At 55.9% G+C, this 24,813-nt stretch overlaps 1 protein-coding gene across 1 annotated transcript; it reads left to right on the top strand.

Moving 5' to 3' along the window:
* Positions 1–552: 552 nt before the first annotated feature.
* Positions 553–24,209, top strand: SETD1B (SET domain containing 1B, histone lysine methyltransferase). The gene is made up of 17 exons (XM_081036726.1): positions 553–738; positions 1,224–1,411; positions 1,634–1,732; positions 2,365–2,635; positions 4,663–4,775; positions 5,635–6,858; positions 10,437–11,252; positions 11,706–11,967; positions 12,055–12,392; positions 12,474–12,576; positions 13,113–13,583; positions 14,870–16,120; positions 17,240–17,406; positions 19,099–19,230; positions 19,317–19,436; positions 19,515–19,652; positions 21,556–24,209. Exons 2-17 carry the CDS (start codon positions 1,238–1,240, stop codon positions 21,727–21,729), a joined length of 5,853 nt encoding a protein of 1,950 aa, XP_080892852.1. The 5' UTR covers positions 553–738; positions 1,224–1,237; the 3' UTR covers positions 21,730–24,209.
* The last annotated feature ends 604 nt before the right edge of the window (positions 24,210–24,813 follow it).

Below are 24,813 nucleotides of genomic sequence, written 5' to 3'. Positions count from 1 at the left end.
AGCTGGAGCGTAGATACCTCGATTGCAACTCGTCTTGAGTCGTCTTGCCTCCCCACGGGGCTCGAGCGTCCAGACATACAATCACACACACACACACACTCACTCACACACCCCAAAAGCCAGTCCTTTTCCCCGAACCCCCACGCGCCCACCTCAGGTCTTGGCAGTTTGGAAACAGTTGTGGAGGCCCGAGGCGCACGCCGCGGCTCAGAGGGTAGCCTCAGCCGTGGAGGTAGAGCCCGGGGAGACCCCTTCCCCCGCCCGCTAAGCCCCCCACCTAGGTCCCAGCAGAATAAATAAATTAAAAGGCCTTCCCCCAGGGAGGGGGGAGGCAGTGTGGGAGCGCGCGAGTGAGGGGTGGGGGGCCGCTGGGGCCCGGGGCTTTGGCGGCGCAGCTGCCGCCGCCGGGAGAGTGCCTGGGGAAGCGGCGAGGAAGGAGAGGGGAGGAGGAAGAGCGGGAGGAGGAGGAAGAGGAGGAGGGTGAGCGCTCGGGTCGGGCTCCTTAGCGGTGTATTGTGGGATGTGCGGCTACTGGGAGCCGAGCCTCCGCCGCCAGCCGCCTCCCGGGCAGCAGCAGCAGCAGCAGCAGCGGCGGCGGCGGCAGCAGCTCCGGGCCCGGCAGCCGCGGCCGCGGCGCCCCCCCCTCCTGGCCCCCCGTCTGGCTGCCCCGGCCTCGGCTCCCGCGGGGGACACCATGTACTGGCTGGCGGCGCAGGGAGGCCGGCGCCCGGCGGGGATGTAAGCGCGGCTCCGGGAGGGAGAGGCCGCGGCCGGCAGCCGGGCGGCCCGAGCCCCCAGCCCCGGCCCCGGCCAAGCGGGCGGGCGGGCGGACGGGCGGGCGGCGCCAGGCCTGCCCTGAGCCCCGCGCCCGAGCCGGCCGACCGAGCGAGCGAGCGCCACGCCGGGCTGCGGGGCGGGCAGTATGGGCCGGAGCCCGCGTCCTCCGGGCACCCCGGTCCCCACCAGCCCGCACCGGAGGCCCCCGGGAGCCCTTCGCTGCCTCCCCGAGACGGTGGCCGAGCGGGCGGGCGCCTAATTCTCCCGGAAGGGTTATTATCTCGCTACATTCTTATTTTGGGGGGAGCCAGCGAGACAGTGCCTTTTGGGGCGCGCTGGTAAGGTGGAAGGGGGTGGGGGCTGGACGATTTGATTCTTTCGCGTGTGTGTAGAAGCGGCCGCCGCCGCCGAGGCGGCGGAGACGACAACAACTTGCTCGTCTTCAGGTTGGGTTAACGGCATGGAGAACAGTCACCCCCACCACCACCACCACCAGCAGCCCCCGCCGCAGCCCGGCCCTTCGGGCGAGAGGAGGAACCACCATTGGAGAAGTTACAAGTTGATGATTGACCCGGCTCTGAAAAAGGGGCATCATAAACTGTACCGCTACGATGGGCAGCATTTCAGCCTGGCGGTGAGTAGCCGGCGCGCCTCCCAGCCGCCCCCACCCACCCCCAGCCGCGCCGGGGAATGAGGTCCGAGCGGCCCGGGGACCCCCGTCCAGACCACCGGGCCAACTGTCAGCCGGGTCCCCAGCCCTGGAGTTTGACAAGTGCCAGGAGGAGGGGGGCGTCTGCCCCTGCCCCTGGGGATTGGGACCAGCCCTCTCATTCCGCCCCCCAATTCCTCCCTACAGATGTCCAGCAACCGCCCGGTGGAAATTGTCGAAGATCCCCGGGTCGTCGGAATCTGGACCAAAAACAAGGAGCTGGAGCTGTCGGTGCCCAAATTCAAGGTAGGACCCTTCCCCCGGCCCCAAAGTCCCTCCCCCCTCCCACCCCGAGTTCGAAAATAACGCCAGTCCTGACCGAGCCCAGCCGGATTCTGAGTTCCCGCCGTCCCGGCCGAGGAAGTTTTGACGGGGAGGGGGAGATTGCTGCAAGAGGGGTGTCCCCTCTGAGCTACTGTAAACAGAGTAACACTGCGGTGAAACTGTAATCAAGGCGCTGATACTGTGTCCTGCCCGCTCAGCTGGGGGCTCCGGGTCCCCACCTGGCTCCTGCCAGCCCGGGGGCTTGGCTCCGGGACCCGCCCCCCTTCCCAGTCTTGAGGCTTTAGAGGAACAACTTCCTAGCCCAAGGGGTTGCCCCTGACCCGCAGCTGGGAGAGTAGGCCAGAATGGGGGTGGGGGGTGGGGAAAGAGAAACTGTTTCTTTTTCCCCTTTCCTTTCGAACCCAGAGGACTTCCACGTTCCAAACGATTTAATCCTTCGCTTCCCGGGCCCGCCCGCGTGCATTTTTTTCCCCAAATTTTTTTTATTTTTTTTTACCCTTCATTGTTTTACACCGGCTGGCGAGTGGAGAATGTTCTGTTTTCCCTTCAGTTTCAATGTTCTCCAAACTCCCTTCCCCCTCGTCCCCTGCCAGATCGATGAGTTCTACGTGGGCCCGGTGCCTCCGAAGCAGGTGACATTTGCCAAGCTGAATGATAACATCCGCGAAAACTTCCTGAGGGACATGTGCAAGAAGTATGGGGAGGTGGAAGAGGTGGAGATTTTATATAACCCCAAGACCAAGAAGCACTTGGGCATTGCCAAGGTGGTCTTTGCCACTGTCAGGGGAGCTAAGGAGGCCGTTCAGCACTTGCATAGCACTTCTGTCATGGGCAATATCATCCACGTGGAGTTGGACACCAAAGGTGAGTGGAGGCTGCTGGTTCAGGACACCCTGTGGAGGGCGCAAAACCTGTCAGTGTGACCCCTTTCCATCCCGGAACTCCTCTTGCAGTGTTGGGGACCCCCTCACTCTTACTTGGGTGCCCTCCTACAATCTTATTTTCTTTGCCCCCTCCTTAGGGTAGAGTCACGTGGAGCTAAATGTGTTGTCTGTTGCTAGGAGACAAGCTGTAATTTACCAAATGTGCCGGTCCTTGGCCACTGCACCCCTAGGGACCACCTAGAAGCTTCCCCACCGCTGACACGCCCTCATACCCCTCTCCGAGCCCTGGTGGCCTGGGTTTAGACAGTCCCCAGTGTTGCCCTATGTTAGGGGAAGAGGCAGGGTTTGTTTATTGGGTGGGGAGGCTAAGGGGAGCCACTAGGATGCGTTTCAATACATAAAGAGTAGGTTCCTCAACTAAAAAGAGAGTCCTCCGAGGATCCAGGGTGTCTGTCCCTCCCCCATACCACCCCTTACCCCTGGAAGTGAGAACCAATCTGGGCCCAGAGTGTGGTTTCATTGATAATGTTCCAGATACTGCTCCGCGGCTGCAATGGGTGCTCCAGGGTTGACACTGTCTTCCCTCCTCTCTCTTAAAGAGACAGTAGCACCTCCTAAGCACAGTGCTGGCTCACTCCCAAGTGGCTGGCTGGGGAGGCCACACCTCCCACCCTTGGGGTCCTGGAAGGCTTCTCCTGGATGCTGGCTGGAGGGGCTTGCGAGGACTCTAGTTCCCACTAGGATAGAAGAAGGTGCCAGGTTCTCTGAGGACCAGCCAGCCCTGTGACTGGGTCCAGAGCCTCTTGAGGTTTCTTAGGAGACCCTGCCTGGGCAGGCATAGGTGGAAGGCTTCCAGGGGTTTTGTGAGCAACTGGGGCATTCAACCCAAGACAGAAAAATCTAAATCTTTATTTTCGGTTCTAATAATGAATACATGTTAGACCGAAACTCAGACGTTGCTGGGGGCTGTGGAGGGGTGAAGGTCCCGGGCAGGCACTGTTATCCCATAAGCTCTTGCTGAGCTGTACCTCGTTCTGAGTCTCCTGGGGGCACAAGCCCAGGTTCCTGTCCAAGCCACAGCCCGCCCTCACATCTCTTTCTCTAGTTTCTCAGACTCTGGAGGGGGGAATACAGACCCTTTGAAATCTACATCTCTCTCAGGTGGCTGCAGTCCTAAGACTTGAATGTGGACCTTTCCCCCTTCACACGCCCATGTTAAGGAGCAGTGTGCGCTCACCAAAATTTCATTTCTGCAAACAAAAAAAGGGTGGGGGTGGCCCTCAGAGACTGCTAACTAAGTTTGTATTTCAAGAAAGAGACCAGTAATGCATAGCTCAAGGAATGCGTCTCCTTTGCATATGTAAGCAGCTGCCTCACAGGGCTCTATAAATATCAATAATCTGGGGCCCCCTGGTCTGCAGAGGCCTTCTCTGCTGGTGGAGTGGGGTGGAGGGTTACCAGACATGGCTCTTGGGGCCGAGCCCCAGGCACAGCTGGGAAGTCTGGTCAGAGGAAGGAGGCCTGTGGAGTTGACAGGAATGGGGTACTAGAGTGTATTTTATAAACCCTGCTTGTCACCTGGCCCCAGATAGTTAACAACAAACTGTCACTTCTGTGTCACTGGGTCTGCTCTCCATTTGCTACCAGGCCCTGGCATTTAAGTGACAAGGCAAAAGGACAGGACTGGAAGACCTGATTCTTTGTTTGGGTGCCCAGGTGACAGGAAGGGGCTTTGTATTGAGTGTGGCATTCTATATTTGGGGGAGTCCCAGCCCCACAAGACATTAAATTCTGAGTTTCAGGATGAGAAAAATCACACAGTGTAGCAGCTTCACTGAACAGATAGGACTCCTGAGTGAGGTGCAAAGAGAGGTGGGAACTTGGTCAGGGTCACATAGCTTCCCCAGGCTTGGGGTCTCAGGCACAAGGGCCCCACAGGCAGCCGTCCTGTGGAGGCTGTCCCATTTGAGAGCCTCACTGAGTCCTCCATCCCTTGTCCTTCCACAGGGGAAACCCGCATGCGGTTTTATGAATTGTTGGTCACAGGCCGATACACACCCCAGACCCTCCCAGTGGGTGAGCTGGATGCTGTCTCTCCTATTGTGAACGAAACCTTGCAGGTAGGTTTCTCGCACCCCCCTCCCCATCACCAGCTTACTGATGTGCCCCTCACCCCCACTGTCACCATCTCCGGACTTGGACACCAGAGCCTAGGAGGGAAAGTAGCCTGGCCATGCACCGGCTGGGATTCCCACAGACCCCAACATCACTGGGGGCCCACTTTCCATGTGGATGCTGAAGCTGCTACCCCTGATGTCCTGTGCACCCCTCTAGTCCCGCCCCCAGAAAGCAGAGTTCAGGTCCCTCTTTCCAGAGCAAGACTGACTCCTTCCCCAACTGCTGCCTCCTAGAATCACCCTCACCTAGAGAGATTCTCATCCCAGCCCTTCCCCAACCAACCTTGGGAATAGCTTTTCCAGAATGAAGAGACTTTGCTCACTTGCTGGTCAGCTGAGTTGTTCATTAGGCACGTTTACCATGTCATACTATTTAAATCCTAAAATACTGGGAGGCTGGAGGTGACAGGGCCTTTGGCCACCCCCTCACTCCCAGGAACATAGTTTCCATGGTTTTTCTAGCTGCCCCTGCAGGAAGGTCTTTGATTTCTGCCAGCCTGAGACAGGAAGGAAATCCTAGTTAAAACCAAGATGTCAGGATCTTGTTTTCTCTTCTTGAGGGATTAGGAAAAACCCTCAAGGTTCTCTGAGGATAATTGGTGACTCCAAGAGTAGAGAAGGGTTAGGATCATCTAGAAACTCCTCTTCAATCCCCCCCCCATCCTTTTACCATGCTGCAGGTCTAGAGTGACCAGTTTGCCTCTGAGCTCCCCAGCAGCCAGTGTGAGAAGGGAAAATAGCCCCATTCCATCACATGTTCCCCACCCTCACCCCATGATGTCACCTACACCTCTCTCTCTAGCTGTCAGATGCCCTGAAGCGCCTCAAGGATGGTGGACTGTCTGCAGGCTGTGGCTCTGGATCATCCTCTGTCACCCCCAATAGTGGTGGGACACCCTTCTCCCAGGACACTGCTTACTCCAGCTGCCGCCTGGACACACCCAACTCCTACGGACAGGGCACACCCCTCACACCACGCCTGGGAACCCCCTTCTCCCAGGACTCGAGCTACTCCAGCCGCCAGCCCACACCCTCCTACCTCTTCAGCCAGGACCCCACGGTGACCTTCAAGGCCCGGCGACACGAGAGCAAGTTCACGGATGCCTATAACCGCCGCCATGAGCACCATTATGTCCACAACTCTTCTGCAGTCACTGCAGTGGCAGGGGCCACGGCCGCCTTTAGGGGCTCTGTGGACCTCCCATTTGGGGCACTCGGCAGCAGTGGCCCTCCATTCAAGGTTCAACCACAGGATTCAGCCACGTTTGCCCACACTCCACCACCTGCCCCAGCAACCCCCGCTCCTGGAGTCACGTTCAAGTCTTTCTCTCCCTATCAGACTCCTGTGCCCCCTTTCCCCCCACCCCCCGAGGAGCCCCCCACCACAACCACCTTTGGGGCCCGTGATAGCGGGGACTTCCGAAGAGCACCTGTACCTCCACCCTTGCCACCCACTGAGCCCCTGGCCAAGGAGAAACCGGTCACGCCGCCTGGCCCACCACCCCCCGATGCCAACAGCATGGAGCTGGGTGGCCGGCCGACCTTCGGCTGGAGTCCTGAGCTCTGTGACAGTCCAGGCACACCCACACTGGAGGCATCACCTGCAGGGCTGGAGAAACCCCACGACAGCCTGGACTCCCGCATCGAGATGCTGCTGAAAGAGCAGCGCACTAAGCTGCCCTTTCTTCGGGAGCAGGACTCGGACACGGAGCTACAGATGGAGGGCAGTCCCATCTCCTCCTCTTCCTCTCAGCTCTCCCCACTGGCCCCCTTTGGCACTAACTCCCAGCTGGGCTTTCGAGGCCCCACACCACCCTCCTCACGCCCCTCCAGCACCGGCCTGGAGGATATCAGCCCCACGCCACTGCCTGATTCGGATGAGGAGGATGAACTTGACCCGGGCCTGGGGCCCCGGCCCCCACCTGAACCAGGCCCCCCAGACCCTGCCGGTCTTCTGGGCCAGGCAACTGAGGTGGCCTTGGACCTGGCTGGAGACAGGACCCCAACCTCAGAGAAGATGGATGAGGTACCACCATGTCTGTCCATCTCTGTCTGGGATTAGTTTTGTCTGTCTTGTGTCTCCCTCTTTCCCCCTTTAAAATGTTATCCCCTTAGGAAATCTAGGTAAGACACAGAAGCAACAGGGCCAGGACAGCCAAAATAATAGGTCAGCCAATATATAGAGAATAAAATGTGGATGCAAAAAAGCATCAGGCTGAGCATATGGTTTGGCCCTGAGCTCCCTAGCAGCCATGGAGAGAAGGGAAACATGGAGGGCAGTCCCATCAAGTTCTGTTGCTCACCTTGTTAGGTATGGGAAATCAAGACTTTTCCTAGGGATCAATTCTGACTTGAGGTTCTTTGGTAGAGTTTGCTGAGACCCTAAAGAGTATGAATTGTGATGATTCTGGCCCCCCTTCTTTGTTGGGTGGCTTAGGGATGATCAGGGCTGGTCCTGAGTCTCAGGCAAATTGGAGAGAGAGGTTGCCCAGAGTGTTCTGCTGGTCTAGCCTGGAGCACTGTCTCCCAGAACCTGGTGCCCTCTGAAGAGATGGGAAACTGGTGGGCAGGCAGGGAGGACACTGAAATTTCCCTTCTGCTCTCCAAGGCTCCAGGAGTAAAGGAGTTAAGGGTTAGTCCTGGAGGAGGCCCACAGCCAGAAGCAGGCAAAGTTGCCCTCCCTCTACACTCTCCTCATCCTTAGATCCTCACCTGGGGTGTCATTGCCCAAACCTCCAGTCTCAGGATTGGGGTGAAGGTTGCTGTGTACCACATTCTCCTGGTGGGGTGTCCAGGGGAGTTTACTTTTAGGTCATCTTCCTTGGCTTCCATTTCTCCCCCTTCCTTGTCCAGGCACCTGCCCTGGCCCTCCTGGAGACCTGCGTTGGAACCTGTGGGCCCGGCGGGCATGAGCAGCCAGGGGTTTAGACAGAGCTCTGTGCCCCCGTGGGTGGCTGCAGGGTGGAGGGTCCCCCCTTCCCAAGCCCTTTGATTAAGCCGGTTTGGCTGCCTCGGGGAGGAACAGTGAAGAACTTGGCCTACCTGGGAGGGGATGGCAGGTGGCTGGGCTCCAGGGGGCCAGCCTCCAGGCAGTTCTGGGGAAGTGGTTTCAGGGGCCAAGGAATCCAGGCAGGGGGAGTTGACAGGTGTGCAGAGATGCTGGCCATCCTCTCTTCCCTTATGGCTGCCTAGGGTTAGGGTATGTTTACCATGTTGACCGCCTGGTCCAGGGCGAGGAAATACAGAGTAGCCAGAGAGACTGAGCTCTTCCACTTTATCACTGTATGGAAGGGGAGACTGAGGTTCCAAAAGCTGGGGTCTGGGATGCCCCAGGACCTTAACCGCGCGGGAAGCCCCCGTGTACTGAACCTCCAGACTGGCCCTCGGGAGCCCCCTGCTGGTATCTTGGAGAGCAGCACCCGGGCTCCTCCGGACTGAACTACGAGAGTCCCAGTGGTGGCTAGGGAGCAGTGCAGGGGCGTCCACTGCGGGGTGGAGGGCAGGGGGAGAAATTCCTTTTCTTAACAGCAGCTGGCGGTTGAAAGTGCAGGCTCCAGTTCTCGAGACTTGAGTCCCAGCTCTGTCACTTACTGGTTATGTGACTTTGGGAAAGGCACTTTCCCTCTCTGAATCTCAGTTTCGTCCTCTGTGAAATGGGACGGTGAGAGCACCTGTCTCACACTGTCTTGGCCTAAAGTGAGGTGCCTCAAGGGAAGCTTTCAGGCACAGAGCGGGCTGGTGCTGGACACTCGGCTAGTTCCCACCACTCCTCACCCCCGGGTGCCAGAGGGGCGGAGGGAGGGGCAGGCCGAGGGCTGGAGCACAGATGGGGTCTCTTCCTGATTGGCTGGCTGCATGGACGGGTTAACCCTCTGTGTGCTGTGCCTGCCTTGCTGGATGCTGTCTAGGGCTGATCTCCCGTCGCTGTCCCTGAGTACCAGACTGAGCCTGCCAGTTCTCTCAGCATGTGTGTGGGGACCGAGAGAGAGACAGACAGACAGATACAGAGACAGAGGCAGGCAGACAGACACAAACCTAGCAAAATCCAGAGTGTCCTGCTGCTGCCATAGGTTTGGTATTCCTTCTCTTGCTCCCTCCTGCATTTCCCTTTGAGACCTCCCTCACCTGTAGGCTGACCTCTGACCTTAGAGCCTGCACAGACCCCACCCCCTCAGCCTTTACTTGCACTTCCTGTCTCTTGCAACCTACAAAGTCGCTGTCTCCTCAGCCAAGTTCATCCGGAGCACCTTTCTGCCTCTTGTCCTGACACAAGAGCCTGGGGGTGGCCCGACCCTTTTCTCCTCACCCCTGCTTGCCCGTCTCGCTCCACCTTCACCATGTGGGTCCCAATGTCTCCCTCTAGTTCCTGTGCATCCAACTCCCCACAGCCCTGTGTTCTAATGTAAAGGGGCCTTTGACGGTTTTAGAGCCCCGGTCATCCTTGACTCCTCCCTTGTTCATCTGGTACCTCCTCCCTGGATTCCAGTAACAGCCCCCTCACCGGCAGGCATCCTGGGCTGGAATCCCAGTCCTCTGTCTGACTGGCTGTGCCTCTTGGGCCAGTTGCTTTCGACTCCCTGGGTGTTTCCTCACCTGTTAAGAGGGATGGGAGTAGAGCCCCACCTTATGAGGCTACAGTGCAGATAAGAAGTGAGACTCAGCCTCACACTGGCCCATACAAAGTATGTAGTCATGAGATTAGGTGAAAAACTAATTAAGGGAAAACAAAAACATACCTCCTATTGATGTACCCTTAGTACTGCTAAACCCCCTTGCTCAAATGTCACCTTCTCCACTGGGCTGTCTCTGCCACAGTGAGGACAGCAGGCTGAGCTGACTGGGGGCACATGCTGGAGAGCCTCTTCCTGCTTCAAATCCTGCCTCTATCTCTTGCTGGCTGTGTGGCTTTGGGCAAGTTACTTAAGTTCTCTGTGTCCCATTTCCTCATCAGTAAGAATGGAAATAACAGATCTACTTTGTAGAGTTTTTCCTGAGTTAACATATATAGAGTGCTTAGAAAGGCACCTGGCACATAGGAAGAGCTGTAGAGGTGGTAATTATTAGTTTTATCTTCTCTGAATACAAATTGAAACAGAATCTCTCAAATTGAAACAGAATCTGTTTTCCTCTTCACACCCCATTTCTCTTCCCAGCTTTCTTTTTCTCCAGGACAGACTATATATTTCACATCTTCATTCTGGTTACCCTCTGCCTCTTCCCTCTAGAAGTTCAGCTCCATTCAGAGCAAGAATTTTGTATCTCTTGTTCATGGCTGTGTTGCCAGCACCTAGAAGAGTATTTGGCACACAGCAGATACTGAGTAAATGTTTGTTGAATGACTGAATGAAAACTCATGATAACTGAGTGAGGCAGGTACTATAATGCCCATGCATTATGCAAATGGGGAAACTGAGGCTTAGAGAGGTTAAGTGATTTGCTAAGGCCACATGGCCAGGAAGGGAGAGGACCAGGATCAGAATTGCAAAATTCATGTTGCTCACTAGTCTTGCAGAAGGCTTCTTCTCTAACTGCCTGGTGTTCACAGTGGGTCTCTGGGACCCTCTCAGGCTTATCCTCACTGCTCCCTCCGTTCTCTCCCCACAGGGCCAGCAGTCCTCCGGAGAGGACATGGAGATCTCGGATGACGAGATGCCCTCGGCCCCCATCACCAGTGCCGACTGCCCCAAGCCCATGGTGGTGACCCCAGGGGCTGTGGCCCCCTCTGTGCTGGCCCCAAACCTGCCACTGCCCCCACCCCCTGGCTTCCCACCGCTGCCCCCACCTCCACCCCCACCCCCACCGCAGCCAGGCTTCCCCATGCCCCCACCCCTGCCGCCCCCACCACCCCCACCGCCCCCTTCCCACCCAGCTGTGACAGTGCCCCCACCACCTCTACCAGCGCCACCTGGTGTCCCACCCCCGCCCATCCTGCCACCTCTGCCACCCTTCCCTCCGGGGCTGTTTCCCGTGATGCAGGTGGACATGAGCCACGTGCTAGGTGGCCAGTGGGGCGGCATGCCCATGTCCTTCCAGATGCAAACGCAGATGCTGAGTCGTCTGATGACAGGCCAGGGCGCTTGCCCCTACCCACACTTCATGGCTGCTGCAGCTGCGGCCGCCTCAGCTGGGCTGCAGTTTGTCAACTTGCCGCCCTACCGGGGCCCATTCTCCCTGAGCAACACCGGCCCAGGCCGCGGGCAGCACTGGCCACCCATGCCCAAATTTGACCCATCAGTGCCACCACCAGGCTATATGCCACGGCAGGAGGACCCACACAAGGCCACTGTGGATGGCGTTCTGCTGGTGGTGCTCAAAGAACTCAAGGCCATCATGAAACGTGACCTGAATCGCAAGATGGTGGAGGTGGTGGCCTTCCGGGCCTTCGACGAGTGGTGGGACAAGAAGGAGCGGATGGCAAAGGTGGGTAGGCGGGTGTGGGGCACCCCAAGGTGGTGGGTGGGCAGGAACCCAGCCTGGGCTCTCCTCCCAAAGCACAGCACTGAAAACGGCTACCCACACCTCCAAAATAGGGTGGTGGGAATATTATTTTGTGAAATGTGTGTCGGTACAGATGTGCACTTACCGTGCGTGTCTTGTGGATTCCAATCTCCACAGTGGGAAAGCCACTGTCGGATGCAGGGAGCTGTGGTAGCCCGCTGAGTGGGTGAGGAAATTGAGGTGCAGCGAGGCACAGAGCACTGGGAGTGTCCTGAGGGGTGGATGTAGAGTGCAGCCAGGTCCAAGGAAGGAAGTGACGAGTTACTCTGCAGCTGTCACTGTTGGAGGAAGGCTGGTGGCTCAGGGAAGGCCGGTGGCTCAGGGAAGGCCAGCCACTGTCACCATGGTGACCATCCCCTGCTCTCTCCACCCCAGGCCTCATTGACTCCGGTAAAGTCTGGCGAGCATAAGGACGAGGACAGGCCAAAACCCAAGGACCGCATCGCCTCGTGCCTGCTGGAGTCGTGGGGCAAGGGCGAGGGCCTGGGCTACGAGGGCCTGGGCCTGAGCATCGGGCTGCGTGGGGCCATCCGCCTGCCCTCCTTCAAGGTCAAGAGGAAGGAGCCGCCTGACACAGCGTCGTCTGGAGACCAGAAGCGGCTGCGGCCCTCTGCCTCCGTGGATGAGGAAGATGAAGGTTTGTGCGCCCCACACACACACCAGGTGCGGCGGGTTCCTCCTTCCTGTCCCCCCAGCCCAGCTCTGATACTCTCGCTCCCCACAGAGTCCGAGCGTGAGCGGGACCGAGACATGGCGGATGCCCCCTGTGAGCTCGCCAAGCGGGACCCCAAGGGCGTGGGTGTGCGGCGACGGCCCGCTCGGCCCCTGGAGCTGGACAGCGGCGGGGAGGAGGACGGGAAGGAGTCATCGTCCGCGTCCTCGTCGTCATCGGCGTCCTCCTCCTCGGCATCCTCCACGACCTCGCCCTCGTCCTCAGCCTCCGACAAAGAGGAGCGGGAAAGCACTGAGGAGGAAGAGGAGGGGGAGGACGAAGGGGAGGATGAGGAGCAAGGCCCCAGGAGCCAGATCTCCTCCTCCTCAAGTTCGTCCACGTCAGATAAGGTGCCATTCGGTCAGGGAGGCCTGGGGCACCCGGCCAGGCGAGGGCATCTTGGGGCTCACCTGTCCATCCTTCTCCCCCAGGATGATGATGATGACAGCGACAGTCTGGATGAGTCTGAGAACGACAGCGAAGACTCGGCCCTGTCGGAGGCGAGTGACAAGGAAGAACGGGACTCAGATGGAGGTGAGCGGGGCAGGCTGTGGCCCCGGGTCCAGCCCAGGGTCCCCTGCAGAGGGCAGAGGCTGCGCAGGAGCCGCCAGGACTTCCTGGGCGATAGATCGTTAAATGTGAACTCATGAAAACACGGACTCGCCACACTGTGTGATCCCATGTATATGAAACGTCCAAAGTAGGTCCGTCCATAGAGTCGGGGAGCAGATGAGCACTCAGCAGGGGCTGGGGTTTGGGGGGACAGAGGGGCAAGAGCTGAAGACGATGGTTTCTTCTGGAGCTCATGACAGTGTTTTGGAACTAGACAGAGATGGTGGTTGTACACATTGTGAATATGCTAAATACCACTGAATCGTCTAAAAGGGTTTCCTATTAGGAGGATTTTACCTGAATTTTAAAAAAAGGGTGACTAGTTCACATACTCATGTCCCCCCCACATAGTTGAGGGCCTCCTTCAGGCCAGGTGTCACCTGTTTGAGCCCTTTGGGCAGCATGTGGTTGGGGCACAACCGGTAATTGGAGGGCCTCCGCCTGTGTCCCCCGCCCAGAGGAGACGGTGAGCATCGCCACCTCCAAGGCCGGACCCGGGTCCTCCAGCGAGAGCTCTGAGTCGTCTGAGTTCGAATCAAGCTCCGAGTCCTTGTCGTCATCCTCAGAGGACGAAGAGGAGCTGCTGCCAAGGAAGGAGGAGGAGGAGGAAGAGGCAGCCACTGATGAGAGCATGGCCCCTGCTGCGCCCGATGATGACCTGGAGGAGGAGGTGGCCCTGAGGCCATCGGCGAAGGAGCCCGTGGGCATGGAAGAGGAAGTGGACGTCGAGGCTGAGGACGGAGTCCCTGAGGAGCGGGCCCCCAAGCTGGAAGAACCCCCCCTGCCTATGAGTGTGGAGGAGCTGGCTGGCGGCCAAGAGCTCCCCGAGGAGCCAGGTCTGAACCAGGAAGGGTCCCGGTCGCTGTCTCCAGAGCCCCCTGTGAAAGAGGTGGAGGTCCGGCCCCTGCCATCCCCGGAGCCCACCCCAGGTAACACCTGCAGCCCCCGGGAGCGTGGTGGGAATGGAGGCAGGATGTCCTGACTGTCAGGACATCCCGAGCCTCAGTTTCCTGTCTGTAAAATGGGACCCGTGGACAGTACCTTCCGCATGAGGTTATGTGAGAGGACATAATGTGCCCACGCACAGCCTGATACCTCTTAGTTTCTCATAGGGAACTATTCCTTTGTGCCAGTATTTCCCCAAGGATTATCCCTTGGACTGTTAGTCCCATGAGATGCTACCAAAAAAGGTGTGCATGGTGATTTTAGCGATAGGCAGGAGGGGAAGCTTGAGGTGCTGGGCCAGGTGAGAGGGGCCGTGGACACTACCCCCTCCACCATCTTGATAGAGCTTCACAGAGCCTGTAAAAGGCTCTAACAGTACCGTCCAGTAGAACTTTCTTCAGTGATAGAAACATCCAATACCTATCAATACCGTAGCCACTCCACACAATATCACTAAGGGCACTTGAAATGTGAGTAGCACTGTGGAACTACATTTGGATTGTTACTTACTTTTAATTAATTTAAACTCACATAAACTCACATAGCCACATGTGGTTAGTTTGTACCTCTAATAAGTCCTTCAGGAAAAAAAATACTCCTCGTATTTTGTTTAAATCTGTTGTTTGGCTACAGAACCACAAGTCTTGAAATATTGTCACAAATATTCATTAAGCCTTTACTGCATCCCCAGTACTGTTCTAGGTACTGACAATGGAACTGTGGACCAAACAGACGAAAATATCTGCCCTCATAGAGTTTACATCCTAGGTCAGGGTGATAGATAACAGCAGATAAGTTAGAAAATATATTGTATGACAATGGACATACATACTAGGAGAAAATTTTAAAGGCTCTGACAAGTCCTGCAGAAAAGAATCTTGTCCAATTGTATTGGACAGCAGACCCCATTTTCTTTTTTTTTTTTTTTTTTTTTTTTTTTTTTTTCAGACCCCATTTTCTTAGTCCACAGGATGTTCCCTGTTCATAGGAACACTGTTCTAAAGACAGTGTCAAAGGCCAGCAGCCATGTCTCTGTCTTTGATTTCCTTCACCAGCACTTATCATGCACTTGCTGTGTGTGTGACCCTGGGTTGGGTGCTGAGCAGTCCTTGAGTGGTTTAGCTGGAGGGGAGTTCTGGAATCTCAGAACCTCGCGAGACTCAGGGCTATGAGTTGGTCAGGAATCAAGTACATAGTAGGGCATCATAAATAGGGCACTGAGAGGTGTTTGAGTCTAATAATGACCTGGTTTTTGCTTACCTCTTTGCAGCGGAGGACCTGGAGGCGGAGCCTGAACCCCCCACACTGCTTTCCTTACCCCTGCAGCCTCCACTGCCCCCGCCTCGACCACCCCGGCCACCCAGCCCGCCACCGGAGCCTGAGACCCCAGACCCTCCACACCTACCTGTCCCTCTTGAGCCTCCCCCCGAGGACCAGCCCCCACGTACTCCAGGACTCTGTGGCAGTCTAGCTAAGTCTCAGAGCACGGAGACGGTGCCGGCCACTCCAAGTGGGGAGGTTCCACTGTCAGGGGGCAATAGTGGCCTGTCATTGAACTCCCCACAGGTGCCCGGCAGCCCCTTCTCCTACCCTTCCCAGTCCCCCAGCTTGAGTAGTGGGGGCCTCCCAAGGACACCTGGCCGGGACTTTAGCTTCACACCCACCTTTCCTGAGCCCAGTGGGCCTCTGCTCCTGCCCGTCTGCCCTCTCCCAGCTGGCCGGCGCGATGAGCGGTCTGGCCCCCCAGTGCTCCTGGAGACGGGCCTGCCACTCCCTCTGCCCTTGCCCCTGCCCCTGCCCCTGGCGTTGCCTGTCCCTGTCCTGCGGGCCCAGACTCGAGCCCCTGCTCAGCTGCCACCCCTGCTGCCTGCCCCTCTGGCCCCCTGCCCGCCCCCCATCAAGAGGAAGCCGGGCCGGCCCCGGCGATCCCCACCAGCCATGATCTCCTTGGATGGGCCGTTGGTCCGGCCACCAGCAGGGGCCACCCTTGGCAGGGACCTTCTGCTCCTGCCAGGCCAGCCACAGACCCCGGTCTTCCCCAGCACCCATGACCCCCGGACTGTGACCCTGGACTTCCGGAACACGGGGATCCCGGCTCCCCCACCTCCCCTGCCCCCCCAGCCTCCCCCACCCCCACCCCCACCACCTGTTGAGCCCAGCAAACTGCCCTTTAAGGAGCTAGAGAACCAGTGGCCCTCTGAGGCCATCCCTCCTGGCCCCCGCGGGCGAGATGAAGTCACTGAGGAATTCATGGAGCTGGCCAAGGTACGGGGTTCCTGGCGCCGGCCACCTAAGAAGCGCCATGAGGACCTGGTGGCCCCAGGCTCGCCCGAGCTTTCACCACCACAGCCCCTCTTCCGGCCCCGGACGGAGTTTGAGGAGATGACCATCCTATATGACATCTGGAACGGCGGCATCGACGAGGAGGACATCCGCTTCTTATGTGTCACTTATGAGCGGCTGCTGCAGCAGGACAACGGCATGGACTGGCTCAATGACACGCTCTGGGTCTACCATCCCTATATCCTGCCAGACGGGATGGGGGGGTCCTCCCCACCTAGTACGCAGGAAGCCTCCCCCCCCCCCCGGGCCTCATCTCCCCTGATACCTGTGCAGACAATAGCGTAAGTCACTGTCACCTGTGGAGCAGTGTCCCTGTGCCGACACCAGGCCAGGCTCCCTATGGAATCACCGCCGGCACTGTTAAACACATCCTCTGTGTGAGGCAGATCTTACTCCCAGAGTTAGCACGTCTCAGAGCCAAACGTAACAGTGGCAGAGACTAACTGAGGACCTACTCTTCCTGGGTTCCCATCACCTAATTTAATCTTCCCAACAACCCAGTGAGGTAGGTCTATTATTATTCTCCTTTTACATATGTGTAGAAACCAAGGCTCAGAAAGGTTAAGTGACCTGCCCGAAGTCCACAGGTATGAAGTAGCAGAACTGAGATTCCCCCCCTTTTTCTGCCCCCCACCCCCACCCCTCCAGTTCAAGCCGTTGTCTCTCAGTCTCGTTGTGTAGGACACAGCTCCCCTGCCCATGCTGGTACTATGAGCTTTGCACCCCACCCCCCGACTGAGGCAGTCGGTTGCAGGTCGTTGGTCAGCAGCTCACAGAAGCTCTCGCTGGCTGCCGGCCATGCATGCTGGTTACTGGCTGCTCATGGCAGCACACAGCAGCCCACGGCAGAGCTGAGACTTGAACTGAGGCAAATCTGGGCTCTTAACTATGATGCTACCCTGATAGTCGATTGTTAATATAGCATTTTGAGGTTGGCGCTATCATCATCCCTGTACTAAACTCATTTATTGAGCATTTACTTTCTGTCAGGAATCCTGCTAAGCACCGTAAGCATATGTAATCATTCAGAGAGGCATCATTATTATCCCAGTTTGCAGATGGGAAAACTGAGGCAGAAAATGGATAAGAAACACATTCAGGCCATGGACCTGGGTACCCCTCACAGAGTTCTGACCGTCAGTGGAGTTGGTGGTGTGGGTGTGGGCAGTGAAGCTGGATATTGCAGCCTCCTGGAGATTGGTCTGAGGGTGGAGAGGCCTAGCCAGTGGGATGGGTCACCTGAGGGACCTTGCGGGGCTCACCATCAATGTCCATGTGGCCCTTAACCCACACCCACCCACCAGCCTCTCTTCAGCTAAGAAAAAGAAACGGGATGACGGCATCCGTGAGCATGTGACAGGCTGTGCCCGCAGCGAGGGCTTCTACACCATCGATAAGAAGGACAAGCTCAGATACCTCAACAGTAGCCGCGCCAGCACGGACGAGCCCCCCACAGACACCCAGGTACTGCCATCGGGTGCCTGGACACACCAGAGCCTTCTGGCCTGGGCAGTGGGTGGGGATCCTCCCAGAGGGGGTGCAGGCACTTGAGGGGTCGTGGAACCAGAGGGGCTGGCACATGGAGGAGGACATCTGGTTGCTCAGGTGTGAGAGGTGAGGTGAGTGGTGGGCGGTAAAGAGCCTCCGAAGGGTTTTAATCAGGGACGTGAGCAGAGTTGAGTTTCATTTACAGAAGGTTCACTCATTCCTTTTTAAAATTAGGTAAAATATCTATTGGGCACTTGCTGTGTCCCAGACACTCTTGTGGGCCTATAGCAGTGAGCAAAACAAAATCCTTTTTCTCATGGCACTTGCATTTTAGTTGGGAATAGGAAATAATTAAGTGAACGAATACGTGAATCCCAGGTGGAGACAATGCTATGGAGGAAACAGGAGAGGAGGCTATGGATTGGCAGGTTAGAGGGGATCAGAGAAGGTGACATTTGAGCCAGACTTGAATGAAGTAAAGAAATGAGCAATGTGGAGAACTGGGAGAGACCACAGAGAAGTAGAAAGACTTCAATAAAAAAGCTAAAACGGAGGGCTTCACTAAATCCAGTAGGTCACACAGGGTGAGGAGGAACCGACTCAGTGGTATGAGGAAGGAAAGGAAAGGCTAGTTGTGGCGAAAGAGACAGAGACTGGGTTTTCAGTGGGTTTGTATTCAGTGTGTGACAGCAGGCCCCAGGAGAGTTTTGAGAGAGGAAGTGAGGGTGGCATGGTTGTCTGTGATTTTCAAACCTCACCCTGGCTCCTGTGTAAAGAGCTGACTGTAGGGGTTCAGAAGCGAGACTGATACAGTTACTGCAGTTCCCATTCCAGACATGTGGATGGGTTGGACGTGGGTGGCTGTGAGGACAAAAGGGGATGCATTCGAAAGAATATCAGGAATGTTAGAAAGGCCCAATGGACAGGGCTGGAGGCTGGACTCCGTATAGGAGACAAGGGAATTGGGTGGGTCTGGCTTTGGGAGCCTGGGTAGCTGGATGCCAAACCCCAAGGTGGGAAAGGAGGTAGCACCTTCACTTTGGGACAGCTTGCGTTTGAGGGTTTTGGGGACATCCAGGGAGTGAGGCCTGGCAGGCAGTCAGATACACAGGTACAATATAAATATGGGGAGGGGGGACTTCCAGTCTGGGGACCCCCACTCAGGCATCATCAGCTTGGAGATGTTAACTGAAGGTCAGAGTAGGGACAAGCTTCACAAGGAGAGAACGTGTGGGGAGGAGTGCAGCTCCAAACAGTAAGGACTGAGCTGGAGGACGCGGGAGGCGAAGAGAAGGAAGGGGTGCGCAGGTGTCCAGGGAGGAGGCGTGGTTTTGAAGGCAGCGGGGGCTCCGAGGGGGCAGAATGAGAGCCACAGGGCTCGGAGTAGATACACACCACCATCTTCTATCCAAGAAGCAGAGATGCTTCTGAATCTTCTTGCTGAGATGAGAAAAGACAGCAAAAGTGAAGGTTGAGTTCCGTCGTTACCTTTAAGACGGGAGGAGCTTGAGATTCTGGTGAGAAGAAGAGCTGGTACTTAGGGACAGAACAGGCATGGATAAGCCAAGAGCAAGGAAGTTGGGGCAGCAGGGACCCAGAGCTTAGGGCGGGGGCATGGACACCAGGGTCAGTGGAACCAGCTCCCTGACCTGTCACCACCCTGGGCAGGGCATGAGCATTCCTGCACAGCCACACGCCTCCACCCGTGCCGGCTCCGAGCGGCGTTCAGAGCAGCGTCGCCTGTTGTCCTCCTTCACTGGCAGCTGTGACAGTGACCTGCTCAAGTTCAACCAGCTCAAGGTGAGGCCGGGCCCGAGCAGGGCAGCGGGGGTGGCAGCGGGACCTGAGACCAGGGCTCTCATGCCTCCACTCCTTCCCCCCACAAGTTCCGAAAGAAAAAGCTCAAATTCTGCAAGAGCCACATTCACGACTGGGGCCTGTTCGCCATGGAGCCTATCGCGGCTGATGAGATGGTCATCGAGTACGTGGGCCAGAACATCCGCCAGGTAGGCACTGCCTGGTGGCCAGGTGTCGGGGCGGGTCCCGGGCTGGCCCAGCCCAGACTAAGGCCTCTTCCCGGCCAGGTGATCGCGGACATGCGGGAGAAACGCTACGAGGACGAGGGCATTGGGAGTAGCTACATGTTCCGGGTGGACCACGATACCATCATCGATGCCACGAAGTGCGGCAACTTCGCGCGCTTCATCAACCACAGCTGCAACGTGAGTGCCGGAAAGGGACCGCCACTGCTCTTGCCACTGTGCCAGGGGGACTAGAAGGCCCTGGCACGGGAACCTGCACGGCCCGCTTCCCAAGCTTGGGGTCCACTGAGGGTGGGGTGTGCGGCCTTGCACATGGAGCCTTTCTCCTCCGAGCTTCAGTTTTCCCATCTGTCAAGTGGGTGTAGTGAGACGAAAGGTGTCAGGAAGTGGCCTGTTCCTTTGGTAATCATGGAGTTCCTTCTCTGCACTGGGCTTTTTCTGTGCTTCAGTGGGTCGGGCTCAGCCCTCAGCGGGCTCGCGCTCTGGGGCAGTGCTGTCCACTAGAAGTTTCTGCAGTGGTGGGAAGGAAAACTCTGTATCCATGCTGTCCACTGACTCAGTACTCACCCTGTGCGGTGTTAGCACTGAAATGTGGCCAGTGTGGCTGAAGAACTGAGTTCTTCATTTGATTTTAATTAATTGAAACTGAAATAGTCACATGTGGCTCGTGGTGACTGTAGTGGATGGCGGAGGTCTGGTGGGGGCGAGGCGTTGGTAACAAGGGTGGTTCTGGCACCGAAGACAAGCAAAGGGAGCTTCCAGCAGGAGGCAGGCCAGAGTCTGGGTGAGTACCCCCAACTCTGGCTTTGAGTCTGGACGTGGCTGCTTAGTGAGTGACCGCAGGCAACTTACTGAATGTCTCCGTGCCTCAGTTTCCCAATCTGTAAAACAGGAATGACAACGGTTTCTCCTTGTACGTTGTTGGGAGGACCAAATGGGTTACTGAGTGTACTGACACAGCAAGTTCTCAGTCCCTGCCCAGCTGCCTGGTTGTGACTTGATCATTGGGGGTTGTGGGGACTTTCCTGTCACTCTCTTGTGAGAGCTGAGGAATAAGGGGATTACCCAGGTGAGGGAGTGAGTGGGGCAAGCGTTCTGTTTAAAGGCTCTGGGGCAGGGAGGGAGAACACCTGTTTGAGGGACAGCAAGGTGGGCAGTGGGGATGGACTGGGGGCAGGAGGGCAGGGTGAGAGCATGAGGTTGGCAGGGTTGGGGTGCCAGGTCCCTCAGCCTTACAGGCAGAACTGAGGACTTTCTCTCAAAGCCAAGGCAGGCCACCAAATTTTGAGCCATGAGGTGACAGGATCTGCTGTCCCTTTGGGACGATTTCCCCGGTATCTGGGTCAGGAATAGATTTTCTCAGAGGACAGAAAGGCAGTAGGAACCGCTGCAGTCCAGGCGTGGCTGGTGGTAGTAGGTCGAAAGCAGTAGATAGAACCCACTGGATATGGTGGTGAGTTGGATTCGGTCTTGGTGGGGTGTGGGTGTGGGAGGCTTGGGGGCCTGGGTGCATGGTGCAGCTGCTCCCTAGAACTTAGGTTTGACATTATTAAGTCAAAGACATCTCCTGGAGCTGCCAAAGGCAAATACTGGGCAGCAAGAGGATTTCTGGGCCAGGTGCAGGGCTAGCAAACCTTTTCTGTAGATAGCAAGTATTTTTGGCTTTGTGGCTCAGACCATTTCTTAGCAATGACTTAACTACAATTGTAACAAAAGGAGCCCCGACAAAATGTGAATGAATGGGTGTGGCTCTGTGCCAATAAAACTTTATTTGCAGAAACAGGCAGCTGGGGGCCAGAGTTTGCTGACCCCATCTGTAGAGCCCAGAAATGAGGCCGGGGCCAGAAATAGCGATTTGAATCACCTGTGATATAAATGGAAATTGAAGCTGTGGGAAATAATTGATTATTATTATTACCATCGTCATTCTTATTTAATATCAGAGGCAAGAGTTCCTGGTCACCCATATGGCAGTGGGCATGGGGGTCATGGCAGCCAGCAAGTGAGGCTCAGTGTGGTGGCTGTGGTGGTGGACCACTGGGCGGGGTCCACAACTCACCCTCCCCTCCCGCCTCTCCCACAGCCTAACTGCTACGCCAAGGTGATCACAGTGGAGTCGCAGAAGAAGATCGTCATCTACTCCAAGCAACACATCAACGTCAATGAGGAGATCACCTACGACTACAAGTTCCCCATCGAGGACGTCAAGATCCCTTGCCTCTGTGGCTCCGAGAACTGCCGGGGGACCCTCAACTAGGCCCAGCGCCCAGTGAAAGGATATCAGCCGCCGCCAGGGGCTCCCCAGCGTGGACCCTCACGGCCCCGGGGCCTGGCCCCACCTCCCACCCCCATTTCAGGTGCTGTCCTCTACCCAGTGGCCATGTCAGGGCCTGGCGCCCCCAACACTACCCCCAGGACCCCCGTGGCTCCAGCCTCTCAGTGGGAAAGGGCTTCTCTGTCTGTCAGCCCATGTCTTGTGGTTTCTAAAAGAGCTCCGATGAGGATTTTTGTTCAACTTCAACATGAACTTCTCTTTGTCTCTGTGTTGCTCTCCCTGACTCGCTCCCCTTTCTCCATCTCTCTTTCTCTGTCTTTTCTCTTTCCCTTCTTTATTATCATCAGCCTCCTTCCATGAATGCTGCTATGTTGTTTTGTCTTCTCTTTGCTTTCTTTCTCATCATACGAAGAGACATTTTAACCGTTGAAATGTGAAGGCAGAATCAGAGAGCGGGGACCCCCGGTGGGAGCTGCAGAGGGCTCCGTTTGGTTGGCCTATGTTCTGGAATCCTTAGGCCAGGGCGCTGGGCCAGGTGCTGCAAAAAAGAGGGGGTTCAGGCCGGGCGGCTTTGACCTCAGAACACTATGTAAGGCTCCCCCTCTCTGCCAGCGGACTCTGAGGAGAAGAAACCCCCCTTCCAAGTCCCCACCCCCAGTCTATTCCTTCCCCAGCTTCCTGGGGGCGCCATTTCCCCTCGCAGACCCTGGTAGAGCCAAGCTGGTCCCAGGTAGGAATTTCCCCTCTGGGCTCTCCCAGCCACCCCACACCCTGCCACCCCCAAAATCTTGGGTTCAATGTTTACTTTATCATTCGAATGCCAGCAATGAGGGAGCCTCCCGAAGGCCCCAGTGTGGGCCGGTGGGGCACTGGGAAGGGTTATGTCTACTCTCTCCTGCCCTCACCTTCACCGGGGCGAGAGGAGGGCTTCCCAGGGCAGGCGGGGCCCCTAGTCCCGCCACTACGGGTGTCTGAGGTGTCTGACTGTGTGCACGTGGCATTTTTTGTTTATAAGCTTCACCTGCTCACCCCTCTCCCCCACCCCCAGCCCACACCTGCCAACAGCCTCCTCACCCCAAGAAGTTAAGAGCATATTTATTTTCGGAGAAGATTATTTCTCTCAGAGAAAGGAAAATCTTGGTAAAGTTTTTAAAACTCAGATCTAAATCTGACAGGTTTTTTTTTTAACCCTTTTTACCCCCTCCCATCATCTTCTTCAGGGTTTATTTCCATGAATTTTTTCTTGTGCGTGTATAAAATCAAAACGAAGGGAAAAAATAGGCTTTTGAAGTTCAGAACTAACTTCTGTATATACGCTGCCATAAAGGACTTTTTCTCGGGAACATTGTTTCTTGTAGAAACATGTGGGAAGACTTTTTTGCTCATTTCTTTGTACTTCCAAAAGACCACACACACACACACACACACACACACACACACATGCGCGCGCGCAAGTCCCCCGCACCCCAGAAAGCAGAGCAGGCATGTAAATAATTTATGGAAAGTGACTGTTGTGACCAGGAGTCATCCTCACCAAGAAGGGAGAGCTCCCTGTGGGGCCGTCCCCACACTGCGGATGCAGGCCTGGGGCCTCTGGTATCTCAGCTTGTGTCAAGCTTGTATCATGTAAATTCTGTACAAAGAATTGTTATTTTTCTCTTTTTTTGTCATTGGTGATTTTGTTTTTTTTTTGTTTGTTTGTTTTGTTTTGTTTTGTTTTAATTTCTTCACCCCACACCCTCTCTGTTTGAGACTGCCCTCTGGTTTCAAGGCCAGTGAAATCAGTGGCATTAAGACACAGAAGGGGGACCTGGGCATAGCGGTGAACTTCTCTTCCGTTTGCGGTTTTCTGCCTAACTGTGCAACTGAGGAAATATTTATTTTTCACATGAGGAAATGTGTAGTTCGTAGAGACAGCTGATTTAAGTTACTTGTGCAGCCCCCAAGGGGCTGTCTTCATTCTGTCCCCACCCCTCACAAAAGAAGTGGGGGGATGATAGGGGGAAACCAGGGGCCGGGCCAGCCTTAGCCCTCACTCTGGCCTCACCTTGCCCAACCGGCGAGGGGCCGGGCATCCCCTCCCCATCCCCAGGAACCCCCGCCCTACCCCTGAAATGGTTTGCCATATCCAGAAGTGTGTTGGCCCATTTTTCTTTCAATGCCTTCATTTCTATTGAACAAATTTTGCTTTTACAGAATTGGGGGTTTCTGCTTTTTATTTTTCTTGTCCCTCCTTCCCTGCCTCCCTCCTCCTGAAAAGAAGAGAACCCATAAATTTTAGGGATGTTTGTGCATATAGGCTCTATCATCCGTATGTAACTTGTTTTGAAGAGAAGTGTTTCCGTTGTGGGTGTGTCTTGCTGTAAATATTTGTTCATATTTTTGTGAATTCAATACTATGTACCATTGTATTATAGTAACTTTTATAAAGCAAACCATAAATATACTGACTTTTCTTACAGATACGCCATCTCTCTTGCTCTCCTCTCTCTCCCTCTTCCTCTCTCTTCTTTCTGTTGGGGTCACACCCTGTTCTCACAGAGGGTGGGCTGGTTGGGCTGGGGGAAGAGGGAAAGAGTAGATGGATGTGGTCCTCTCGGTCCAGCAGTTCCTGAACTCTGAGCCCTGTAGGTGAATTCCGTGAACTTGGTCAAGTTATAGTCAGACTAGACCTTTGCACAGCTTTTTAAAGTTTTCCTTCTAGAACCTTTCTTAAAACCTTAACTAACACTGCTAATAGTTCTGCAGTTAAGGAAACAAAATCCAACATCCTATCGCCATCCCTGGAAGAACTCAAATGTTTCAGATTCAAGAAGACAGTGCTCTTGTCTGCATTTGAGGGAGGAAGAGGCTTTGATAAAATAGTCACAGATTGAGAAGAATTATATGTATGTAGTGTTTGTGGTATCCCAGGTAGGTCTCAACTCTGCTTTATCCCTTGGTGGGGTAACTGAGGGGCCCACAGAGGGTTTGTTAGACGATGTCCACTTATCCCTGAGAAGGACAGAGTCAAAAGCTCAGCAAGAAGCAGCGTGATTGAAAAGATGCTGTATCTCACTTCTTACT

This window comes from Rhinolophus hipposideros (genome assembly GCF_964194185.1).
Source record: "Rhinolophus hipposideros genome assembly, chromosome: 24".
Taxonomy (NCBI): domain Eukaryota; kingdom Metazoa; phylum Chordata; class Mammalia; order Chiroptera; family Rhinolophidae; genus Rhinolophus; species Rhinolophus hipposideros.
Note: the sequence above shows the minus strand (reverse complement) of the source record. Positions and strands in the feature narration are given on the sequence as shown.

What these genes read in the sequence shown, in the direction of transcription:
- SETD1B (XM_081036726.1), top strand. Translation starts at nt 1,238, where the DNA reads ATGGAGAACAGTCACCCCCACCACCACCACCACCAGCAGCCCCCGCCG. An exon ending in CGTGGAGTTGGACACCAAAG is followed by an intron (nt 2,636 to 4,662) that starts GTGAGTGGAGGC and finishes GTCCTTCCACAG; the next exon opens with GGGAAACCCGCATGCGGTTT. An exon ending in CGTGGATGAGGAAGATGAAG is followed by an intron (nt 11,968 to 12,054) that starts GTTTGTGCGCCC and finishes CGCTCCCCACAG; the next exon opens with AGTCCGAGCGTGAGCGGGAC.